The sequence below is a fragment of the Brachyhypopomus gauderio genome, unplaced genomic scaffold, assembly GCF_052324685.1.
Source record: "Brachyhypopomus gauderio isolate BG-103 unplaced genomic scaffold, BGAUD_0.2 sc67, whole genome shotgun sequence".
NCBI classification, from domain to species: Eukaryota; Metazoa; Chordata; class Actinopteri; order Gymnotiformes; family Hypopomidae; genus Brachyhypopomus; species Brachyhypopomus gauderio.
This window is the reverse complement of record NW_027506888.1, coordinates 555,476-567,855: the sequence shown is the minus strand read 5'-3', so window position 1 is coordinate 567,855 and position 12,380 is coordinate 555,476. Positions and strand designations below refer to the sequence as shown.

Sequence of the window (12,380 nt, the reverse complement as noted above, 5' to 3'; positions counted from 1 at the left end):
CATATATAGACAGACAAAGGACCGTCAGGTGAGGCGGATCATAGGCCCCGCCCACCTGAGGGACGAACACAACGCAACAAAACAGGACAACTGCCGCGGTGGATGGGGGCGACCAGCAGGGGGCCCTCCGTACCGTGACAGAAAGTTTAATGGAAGTAATTAAATCGGTGAATCTGTTGCAGCTGTAACGTTGATGAGTTGGTTGGTAGTGTAACGAATGGAGGAGACAGAGAGGGATCCTCGTGCAAAAGCGCAGTGCTCTTTATTTGGCAGATAGATACAACCAGAGTCCGTACGGTACCTGAGGGCTAGGCAGGAGACGAGGTTGAGGGAACAGGCAGAGGTCGATACACAGGAGACACAGCAGAGTAGAATAACACTTGGTACCTAACATAGTTGGTAATACTTCGCGACGAGGTGTTGTGACTGCGGTGTATAAGAATGCCTGGAATGTGGGCGTGGTGATGAGGAACAGCTGAGTCCTAATGGCTATCAGGTGTTATTCCTGACAGGTAGATTGCACTGTAATTCGGACTCTTTAAGATTGCACCGTAGATTGCACTGTAATTCAGCTGTTTGCTGTTAGTCCTACCAAAGTTCATTTATGTAGTGAATACACTGGTTATTTATGAATTATGAAATGGGGCACCATCCTGGTTGCTCAGGAACCAATATTTTGATAACAGAAATAGGTGGAATATTATTTAATCAGTCTCATTTCCAAAGGGGCTAGGTTCTGAATCTGTGCAGTGACCTAATACCATCAATCAAAAAAGGTATTTACCACCCTGACCAGATTAATGAATAAATGTCCAAATTTATTGAATGGTTAATATCACAATCGATGCATAATAAGGAATAACATGTGGAATGATCGTAATACGCCCATTGGTCACTACCCTGTTGACCACTGGACTCTGATTACTGAATATTCCTTACCTCTGTCTGGATAGCAGGGCTGGACTGGTAATCTGGCATACCGAGCATTTGCCCGGTGGGCCGACAGTCTTCAGGGGCCAATGGATTTTTTTTTCTTCCCTTTTTTTCTAAGAGAACGGCCCACAATTTAGAGGGGGCGGCCCATTGGCCCATCTTCAATATAGACAGTGGACTGAACCAATCAGGATATAGGACAAAAACAGCCCCACCCTTTCTCTTTGTGGTCTGCTGTAACTCCTGCTACATTCAGTGTTGAGCGTGTTGTTAAAGGAGAGACAGTATAGAGCAACAGAAGTGGCAGAATGGGGGTACGTGCGAAGAAATTGAAGATGCTGAAGATGTCAATGTAGATGCTACAAAAGAGAAACCGAGGGACACACTGAGCGGGAAAGCATAGTACGTAAGCAGGTAGTAACGTTAGGATAATACAGGGACTTTATTACATGAGAATGATGAACAATGGCAATTGATTAGTATAAATATTAATTGGTATTTGCATACTTCCTAAAAGCTGGCAGCCACGCTCCCTTATTCTGATAAAATAGCAAATGGTCAAGACTGAGAAGTGTTGGATGAGCAGCTAGTGTCCGTTTTAGGCTATCACAGTATTTTAGATATTTAGGTTAAAGATGTGTTGAAAGGCTGCTTAATAGTTTGAATTTGTAGCCTCTATGCTGTGGTTCAACATGTTTTTAAAAGCACTCAAACAAATAAAATGACAGATTTTAAAACTTATAAATGATAAAAAAAAGCTTTGCAAATTAAGCATGACTACAGAAAGTGTAAAAAAGATATGCCCACACTGAATAAGAGTAAAATGGTGTCAAATGCTTTTAAGACATGTTTGCATTGCATGAACACACAGGAATATATATGCATGCATGCATGCATTTAATTGCATGCATACAATTCAAGAATAAAGGGACATGTATATCTAAACTACTGGAATACACAGGAATACAAACATATGCGTCAATGTGGTGTGATTATACAATAAAAGGTACTATGATGGAATTAATTCATACTGAGTACATGAAAGATCATAAGTGGTGTGTTTATATCAACCACAGATCACATAATGTTCAAATCTCATAGGCACATGGCTCAGCTTATGCATTGATCCTTTATCCAGGGTCAATCAGGGCTGGTAAAATTGAATACTGGTTTTAAGAATAATTACCCTTCCCTTGGTTGGAAGGCTGTTGAGTTTGGTATCTTTAGATTTCTCTTTATCTTCATTTAGTTTAGTGGGCAGTCATGGCCTGGTGGTTAGGGAACTGGTCTTGTGAGACGGAGTGTTGTGGGTTTGATTCCCAGACCTGAGGCTATGATTGAGGTGCCCCTGAGCAAGGCCCTTAACCCTCAATTGCTCACTTGTATAAAAATTAGATTAAAATGTAAGTCGCTCTGGATAAGGGCGTCTGCCAAATGCCATAAAATGTAAATGTAGTTTATTCCAGTAGGCTGGATTTCAATTCCATGTACAGTTTAGATTTGAAGTTACAAAGACCTCTGAAATATTTGCATCCTCAGTTATGAGTCTTATTTAGAGTTTAGAGTGAGCTTTTTGTCCTTCAGAGGAAGGGTGACCATGACCAGAACCCTTTTATGGCCTTTCCCCCACACTCAGGAGATCAGATAAGGTCAGAATTCTAAGCTTTGACCTTTGTGAATGTGGATTCCTTGGCCCATAACTGATGTGGGAGACACCATGTTTAACTTTCCCATACAATTAAAGGAATTAGATGAGTCAGTCTTTCACACTCTGCGAAGGAGGGGTCCTCTCTGTGTGATGGTGAAGTGGCCTTGGCTATCTCCACTACACGTGCTCTTAATTAGGTACTAGTTTGTCATTCAAAATCTTGAGACATTTTTTACTTATACATTTAGATGATAAGTGGCACGTAATGCATAGACAGACATGAATCTGAAGTACATGGATATGCATACATTTGAAATAACAGCACAGCACACGTTTGAAATAACATTAATACCTGGGTATGCCTAGGTGTAAGACAAAATATCACACATTAATATATGGTTATGCATAAATCAAAAAACACAGTACACACTAATATCTGGTCATGCATAAGTCTAAAATAACACAGCACATACTAATATTTGATCATGCATAAGTCTAAAACGCCATAGCATATGGATATGAACATATGATCCACAATAATACATGGGAGATATAAATGATTATACACTGAACGTTACTTGGACTGGAACCATTAATAACTAACACATGAGGGGTTCTAAATGGTGCATTTACATCAACTACAGATCACTTAATGCTCAGACAGTATAGACAATGGATTTAACCTAGGTATCAACTTCAGTCCAGAATTCTTAATCATACGCTGGTACGGAGACATGGGTTGAATAAGGCCCAAGAGCCTTAACCTCTCCATTGATGATAGGGGTCCTTTCCCTGGCTGGAACGATGGCAAATTTGTTGTCTCTAGACTCATCTTGCTAAGTTACTTGTTTTAGGCTATTTTATTATTCAATGTCTGTCTTGAGGCAAAAGTTCAAAGAATCTCTGAAATTTTGCCTTTTTTGAGATGAGTATTTATGAATATCACAGAGTGGGAGAGGCAGTTGGGGTTGGAACTGTGGAAAGTCCAGATAAGATTAGTCTCTCAAATTTGTGGGTAATGGTCCTTCCTGGACTCGTGACTTCAGAGTTCCTCAGCAAAAAGTTTGCTGAAAGATTTAAGAACCCTTTAAGGGACCAGAGACGGTTAATGAGTCAACTTAGACACTTCCTGTGATTGTGGCCTGTAGGAAATCTTCTGCTTTCTACACTACACACGAGACAGAATTAAAGCATGAGTTCTTCCTGATGTGTTTGTCCAAATCTCTGAGGACCCATCATTTTTAGGACACAGTAGAAGTAAAATATTTCTAAACTAGTTTTTCATAATCTTTTGACTTAGTTGTAACTGGTCAATGTTAGTAGTCTTTTGAAAGGACATCTCTATTGCTATACTTCATCCCTTAGTGAAGGTTTAATTTTTCTTTATACATTTATCAAGAACTAACTTTGCCACTGCTGTCACAACAGCTGTGGTACCAACTGCCACTGCTGCTGCAGGCAGTATGACAGTTTCTGTGGCGACCAGCACCACCCCTCCTGCCACGGCTCCTACTCCACCTAGCACTGCTCCTGCACCAATAACTACATCTTTTGCCATTTGTTTCATTTTGATTTTGCGCTGCACTTTTTTATACATCTCATTAGTGTAGTACTTCCCTCCATTACTCTTCACCATTTTGTCTATCTTCTGCAGCAGCTCTTTGATCTGAGTGTGATTCCAATTATTATTGTTGAAGCCAATGTATCTGCCACCACAGCTGTCAATTAACTTTAGAATATCTTTGCTTTCACCGATATATGTTTGCAGAGATTTTCCCTCAAGACGATCAGCATAGGAAAACAATATGATGGTATAGTGTAAGGCAACTTCACCAAAGTTTTTCTGAATCCACAACACAGTGTTCTTCTCCTCCTCTGTAAATCTCACTCCCACACGGATCACAACCAGTAACACATGAGGACCAGGAACAGACCAGTACACACATTGCTCTATTTCAGATTTCAGTTCTTCTTCTGTCATTGATGTATCAAAAAGCCCTGGAGTATCAATGACTGTAATTTGTCTGCTCTCCACTTCATTTTTATGGGCGATGCATTTCTTAGTCACAGATACAGGAGAACAATCTTCTTCAAACACTTCTCTTCCCAGGATGGTGTTTCCTGTTGCACTCTTTCCTGATCCTGTTTTACCCAGCAACACAATCCTCAGCTCAGACTCTGAAGATCAACAAATATACCTGAGTTAGAGGAATTAGACTTAAGAAGACTGTTAGTTTGATTACTCTTTCAAACAGTAATATTTAGACTTTTTAGAGTAATTGTGTGTCAACAGGTGTACGACCGGTACATACCGCATCAGAAAAAGGAAAGAGAGAGGTTGGCCCAAATGCCGTCTAAAGCAGGCAGGATATAACGCCAGTAAACCCGTCTGTGTGCGGTCAGCTGTCAAAATTTGACAAACTGTCGGATCTTGGCCTTGCAGTTTGTGCTTACACGACCTAGGTGCCTTTCTCAAGTTCAGCTCTAAGACATTCACTGAGCCAGGTCCAATCCCTTTGTGCAGAGGCCATTTTCAGCCCATTTGGAGATATTTTTTACTTTTATGGGCGTGATTGTATTAAAACTATTGGTCATTGACACTGTTGACCATCATATCCTGCTTACTGAATATTAATTTCCTTTGTCTGGGAAGGGTGTCTTCAGAGAAGAGAGAGAGAGAGAGAGAGAGAGAGAGAGAGAGAGAGAGAGAGAGAGAGAGAGAGAGAAAGAAAGAAAGAAAGGGTGTTTTGACAAGAGCTTTTCCACCCAGGTCCAGTTGATGGATGATGAAAAACAGACTAGGCAGAGAACAGCCTAGTTGGAGTAATCCCTTTAGTTGGGGTCAGGCACCTCTAACTTGCCATCGAACATGACACGCAGATACCTGATGAATATTCAAGTGCACTCCACCGAAGGACATGATGCCAGACATACCCATACTGCATGCCGCCAACACAAAGTTGGATATCCCACAAAGGGAATGGGAAAAGCAGGAAACACACTCAGGTAGCCATACCCCGCCTAGTTATAATCTTAAATGGGGCCACCCAGCGACTTAACAGGCTCGGACACAGTTAGGAGAAATTAATTAGTGTGATTACTCTGAAATACCACTCTGCCACATTAAATTATTGCAACATGCGGTATGCTGCATTTAGTGGGCCTCATGTAGTCAGACACATCACAATTTGATGCCATTGTAAATTAGATTCTCATTTTCATAATGTCATTGTGAGTTTAAACAATAAAGACTGCTGAGACTCATCATGCTGATTTTTTCGGCTTTCCTCCTGACACCACGTGTCCATTTTCCCTCTATTTACTCCTTTGTTTCTACGTGTTGTTACCATGTTGTGAGTGGTGTTCCCCGTGATCCCTGCTTCCTTCCACAGTATAATTATCCCTCTGTTAGTCTTTGCCCTGTGGGTTATTGCTTGTGAGCCCTTTTGTTCATGGACTTTTACTTTCTTACTTTCATTTTAATTAAAAGCCCTTTGTTTCACCTGGGGAGTAACACTGCAGTCGGAGCCTACAATAGCCTACAGTGTCATCACTCAGACACAGAATGAAAACCTGGCGTTCATCACAAGACATTTACAGTGACAATATCAACACCAAGAACTTTCATTCCAGTTACCTTATACTTAGACTGATTGTGTTGTGTGATTTGTTTGTAACTTGTGTATTCATCTGTATAATTAGTTTTTGTGTAATTTGTGTGTTAACGGGCCGCCCAATGGAGGATGGGTTCCCTTTTGAGTCTTGGTCCTCCCGAGGTTTCTTCCTATTCCCCACCATCTAGGGAGTTTTTCCTCGCCACTGTCGCCTTTGGCTTGCTCATTAGGGATTTGGACCCATAGTATTGTTAACCTTTTAAATCCTGTAAAGCGCTTTGTGACAACATGTGTTGTGAAAAGCGCTATACAAATATATTTGATTTGATTTTATTTGTTTCAACATAGCTTGCCTCTCATAGCCACAGGTAGTCAGGCATCTTAAATCTTAAACAACTTGATATGGAATTTGATCCATATACTCACCAGAATACTCACCAGATGAGTCCTCTGAATTCTCATCATTTTGATGCAAATATTCTGCAAGAAAACCAAAACTGTATTTCAAAAATTCAGATTTGTGGATTCAGAAGACAGAGAGAACAAGAGAAACAAACCCACAACCAGTGTGTCAGTGAATTCGTGTGTCGTTCCTACTGCTCCAACCCCTGGCCCCCTTCCCTAATCCAGGGCGCCAGATTACTGATGATTACTGATTGTCTCGATTGCAGTGGAGTCGCGCGCTACAGTCACTCGCAAAAGTATAATCCATGCTTTTCAAGAAGTGCCGCAAATTGTGTCAGTTGATGCAAGTTACAAACTTGCATCAAACAAGTTACAAAAGACAATGTCGAAGAAAATCCAGCAGCTGTATGATGAGGAAAGGGAAGTAAAACAGGTTATTGTGAAGAGTGACTGGGGATCACTGGATTTCTGTTAGCAACAAGAATTATCTTGGTGTGACAGCTCATATTATAGATGAATGGAAGATCCAGTCATTTGCTTTGAGCATGCAGAAGACACTTCTAGGCACTATGGAGATGCCTGTGGCAGAGGCCTGGGAGATTAAAGAAAGTCTTTTTTATATATATTAAAAAGTCCTAATATATGTATATATATATATATATATATATATATATATATATATATATATATATATATATATATATATATATATATATATATATATATATATATATATATATATAAAAGATCCAGGGCCGGAGTGGGCCTCTTTTTCAGCCCGGGAGTTTCATGCCCAAATCCGGCCCACTTTTTCCATTCGGCTCAAACTAGAGATTGACATGAATCCTCCCAAATCTCCCGATTAGCCACTCTGGGCCTGATAAGATCAAATTAGGGCTGTACACTCAGGATGTACATGGGGTAATAAAATGGCAGATAAGAGGGGTGGGGCAATAAAGTTTTATTGGGGTTTGATACATTAATCCCATCTTATTTATATATAGTTATGATTCACGTCTCTGTTCCTCTGGTTCAGGTCTGTATTCTACTCTGGTTTATTTCTCTGTGCCTATCCCCACATTGCTCAGTTTGTCTATGTTCTAAGTTTCTACCTGCTGCCCGACTACACTGTATTTCCCAACCTGCTACATAGTTTACTTTTTGTCCTGTACTTCTATATTTCCTCTGTCTAACCTACTCTGCCCTGTTCGCCTGTGTAATCCTTCAACTTCTGATCTGAATACAGAAGTGAAAGGTTATGACTGACAAGGAAAAATCAAAGTTAAATGAAAGCTAAAGTGTACATGTGCACACAGAAACAATGGGGGAAAATAAAATACACCAAACTTTAACTGTAGGCTGCTGTGTAATATTTGTAACATTAGTCATTTTGTAAGTATACACATAAATTTTCTTTTCATTTAGAGAGTTGGAGTTTTTTTTTTACTTTTACTTATCATGTGTGGCCATATTGTAATTCTACCAGTGTGGTGTGAAACAAATGGGTGGACACAAATACTGAGAAGAGCGAGATTTAATGGGGGCAAATCGTAGAGTTGTAATCATGGGCACAATCCGAGGTCATAAAGCCGGGTATTTCCAAGACAGAGACATGACTAACATGAACTACAGGCTCAGACATATGTGCTACAAAACATAAACTAAATAGACATGAACCAAACATACACCACAAGCAAACAGTGAACTCATAAATAAGAATACTCACACTAAAGACACAGGGCTGAATTTACAAACACAAACATACTATATATGGTATATATTAGAGCACTGCAATGAATAAAAAACGAAATTAAAAATAAGAGAAAAAGATTTTTCAGTTCACTTTGCCAGTTCACACCATTATGAAGTGAGGTTGCTGTCTGCCTAGGTTAACAAACAGCCTTTTTTCTTATAAGTGAATTTGTACAAAAGACAGGCACTGAAACATTTCAGCATTTCAACTCTTTTCACTTGAATGTTATTTAAAGAAGAATTTACTGATAAATTTTGCTCCCATATAATTGGTCAAATATTCTGAGAACACCACACCTCCCAAATCAATTTAATTCTAATTTACGTCAAAGTACTTACCAATGTCGCTCAGTTTTTGATAAGGTGTGTTTGAAGACATTTTCAATTATTAACAAAATATTAGAAATTTTGTTAAATGTAAGTTAAAAAGTTAGTTAATATAGGCCCGCAGTCTCACAAGGAAATCTCAAAAGTGGCGTCCAAGAGCATGAGAGAACATTTTTATGCTGCAAAGAACTTTGTTGCTAGGTAAGCTACTACATACCTAACCACAGTTTCCTGTGTCGCACTTGTGTAGGTTTTGTTTCTATTTGTTCATGAGAAATTATTGAGCTCGAGTATTTCGTTAGGTAATAATTTGTTTTGAATGTTGAAAGTGTTCCATTTATCTTTTTCCAGTAAACATTGATTTCATTAACTTTGCACATTCAGTTGAAATGTAGAAAAATAGTAAATGAAAGTGCATGTCCAAATGCTCCTGACCCGGCCCCTCTGTCAAATTTTAGAACCCAAAGTCAAAAAGCTTGCCTATCCCTGGTCCTAGTCCACAGATAGCCACCATTTCTGCTGTACATTTCCAGTTATCATGTGCCAAGTAGCTGGTCTGAGGCACTCATCGGTGCTGCACTTTAACACACTGAGTTATTATTGCTGCATCACCAGCTTTTGTTTTCAGTGACGCTCGACTTGAGCAGTTATGGAGAACATGAAAAAATTAAAATATTTAACCATTGTGACACTGCGTGCGCGTCAATGACACAAGGCGGCACAGAATGCAGACACAACTCGTCTGTTTATTTAACACTAGAAGCGCTGCGCCTCATTTACATACTTATACTTTCACCAGCTACTACTAGCGCCGAGTTGTTTTCACCTACTTAAAGCGCGCCTCGGCTGCCAAACAAAAACTTTAATTTTAAAGTGAAAAACCCTGATTTAAATTAAGTGGAAAAACAATACATTTACAGAAAAATTCATTAAACATTCTGCAGAGAAATACCATTATTTTACAGATTTTTCCTGGATAATTATGATTTAGCACTTTTAATAAAGTGACAGCACTAATAATTTTGCAAAGAATTACCTTTATTTTACAACTTTTCCCTGAATTATTACAATTAAGCACTTTCAATAAAGTGACAGTACTAAAAGTTTTGCAGAGAAATACTGTAATTTTACAGATTTTTCCTGTCCATATTCATCATGACATCCAGGATAAACTCAAATGTGGAATGCAAACTGCAAAGTTATTTTATACAAATGAAAAAGTATATTATACCAATGTTGAGCACCTCAATGTCCTCCATCATCACTTTTAATCATTTAAATCCCCAGGATTGTACTCAGTGTCTTTCTCTATCACCAATATCAGTAGCCTGAACACAACTACAAACACATAACACTGATGTGACATGAAAGATACACTCCTTATCATTTACATGTAGGGCATTTAGCAGACGGTCTTATCCAGAGCGCCTTACGAAGTGCTTTGCCATCTGTTCACAGAATTAATTCTAAATAGTACATAGATAGGTCAGAATTCAAGATACCCTCGAACCAGAATACTACTAAACTACAGAAATCAATGCAAATACCTAGAAGTACAGAAAAACATAGGCTGAATATTGCTAAACTACAGAAATTAAAATGGATACCTACAAGAAATGCAAATTCACATAGGTACTATATCATACAACGGAAACAACTATGACAAGTGCTAGAGATTTAATCTGTTCTACAGATGAGTCTTCAGTCATTTGAAGACTGCTAAGGACTTTGCAGTCTGGACAGCCAATGGAAGCTCATTTCACTATCTCGGCGCCAGGACAGGTCTTGAAGTTTGTTTTCCGTGAGACTTTAAGCATGGCGTTTTAAGCCAAGCCGTACTTGAGGTTCAAAGTACTCAAGGTTTGAATGGGGCTTTGACCATGGCCATCATGTAGGGAGGGGTTGGTCCATTTTTGGCTTTGCAGGCAAGCATTGAGGTTTTAGATCTGATGTATGCAGCTACTGGAAGGCAGTAAAGAGAATGCAGCACTGGAGTGACATGTGAACTTGGGGAGATTGAAGACCAGTTGTGCTGCTGCATTCTGGATCAGTTTGTAGAGGTCTGATAGATCCGTAAGTAAGCAGTTGCAGTATTCCAGCTTTGAGATGATGAGAGACTGTACAAGCACCTGGGTAGCTTCCTGTGAAAGAAAGGGTTGTATTCTCTGTATGTTGCAGAGACGAAATCTGCAGGATCTGGTCATTGGCCTCTCAGAAGTGAAAAGCAGAAGTCTGTTAAAAAGTTGCAGATAAAACCCAAAGTTAGCTGCTGTTAATTTTGTGCCAATACCATTACAAATATTATAGTTCTTATGAGCTGAAATATTTACCATGATTTGGTATAAATGATAAGTCTTTGAATCATCATTTGCTTGGTTAGATTCTGAATCTTAGAACATTTTTGATATTGAAATTACTACTCAAAGTTCATCCTTGGAAAACAATTGATGTCTAGGGGTACAAGTGTGCAGGTTAACAAAGCTCTTTTTCAAAGAGACAAAAATGTGATACGTTCACCTTATCTGAGTCCCTTTGAAAACCTACAGAGCTTTGTTAAGCCAGGGTATCTGCACATTTTTAAATCTCAAATTCAATGACTTTTAAGACCTTTTTAATACCTCTCACAAGAAAAAACAATACTAGTACTGTGGTAAAAAATGACAAGGTAATAGTATACAAAACGTTTTACTGAACAAAATAATATAAATAAAATGAATAAATAATACAGTCCACCTTAGGGAACAAATTTTTTTTTTAAATAACTATCAAATAAATATAAAAGTGCACTGTTAAGAGAACTCAGCAAAACAGCCTTTACAGCCTTAAAGCCTATAAACAACTAAAATATCCAAGTTTCAATTTCAACTTGTTCTGCACCGTTCAGCACCATACTGGACTGGGGGGTGTGTTGCATGTTGCGTACTGACAGTCACGCTGTCTACATTGTGATTAAGAACAGGGCTGCCCTTACTGCATTATGACAGTTACAAAAAACTCAAAAGTTAAAAAATTCGAGAGGTGCACAACCTCGCAAAGCAACAGCACGCGGGGACCTCGCGCAGGGGCAGAGCCACCGCAATTACGTCATTGTCGGTACGCGGAACCTCGTGCCGGTTGCGACGCGTCATGTATAAACCAAGCTTGACGCGGCTCAGGGATTACGGCACATGCAGCGCTGTGCGCAGTGCCCTAGTGCCTGTACATTTACATTGTAATGGTCCAATGAAGGTAATTTAAAAATCAGGACATTTCCTCACTTAAAAAATACCTGGGACAGGACGTGAAATACGTCCCGGTGTTACGGTCAATTCAGTTCCCCCTGTTCCCCCCAAACGGCGCATGCGCGAAATCAACGAAATCACGCATTAGTCTGCTGCTGGGTTATCGCCTTTACTCGATGTGTACACGTTATTATCCGGGTTGGTTTTGTTTCTCTAACTAAAGTTAACTTTGTGTGCTTGTGACTAACTGTGCTGTAAAGCTCAGGTGATTTAGCAGAGGATTAAATGTACAAAAATGACTCCGATGTTTAATTGTTTACGCTACTTTTTCAGCCTCTTTCATTTTTTAGTTCGCTTGCATGCGAACTAAAAAAATGCGAAGATTTAATGCGTTTTTTTTTTAAACTATTTAAATTATTTATTGAAACATAAAGAGACGTGTATTGTTCACACTTTAAAGGTTGTTTTTTAACAGACTTA

General features: G+C 39.2%; 1 protein-coding gene across 1 annotated transcript; it reads right to left on the bottom strand.

The window, feature by feature from the left end:
• Positions 1-1,872: 1,872 nt before the first annotated feature.
• On the bottom strand, positions 1,873-9,058 carry LOC143490891 (GTPase IMAP family member 9-like). Its single transcript, XM_076989441.1, has 3 exons — positions 8,692-9,058; positions 6,622-6,675; positions 1,873-4,759 (listed from the first exon to the last, which is right to left on the bottom strand). The coding sequence occupies exons 1-3, from the start codon at positions 8,729-8,731 to the stop codon at positions 3,954-3,956; spliced, it is 900 nt and encodes a 299-aa protein (XP_076845556.1). The 5' UTR covers positions 8,732-9,058; the 3' UTR covers positions 1,873-3,953.
• Positions 9,059-12,380: the final 3,322 nt, after the last annotated feature.

Bases quoted from the DNA above. Each gene is read 5' to 3' on its own strand.
- LOC143490891 (XM_076989441.1), bottom strand. From the start codon at position 8,731: ATGTCTTCAAACACACCTTATCAAAAACTGAGCGACATTG. The intron at 6,676-8,691 runs GTAAGTACTTTG...GTTTTCTTGCAG, and splicing joins TCAAAAACTGAGCGACATTG to AATATTTGCATCAAAATGAT. The intron at 4,760-6,621 runs GTGAGTATATGG...GTTGATCTTCAG, and splicing joins CTCATCTGGTGAGTATTCTG to AGTCTGAGCTGAGGATTGTG.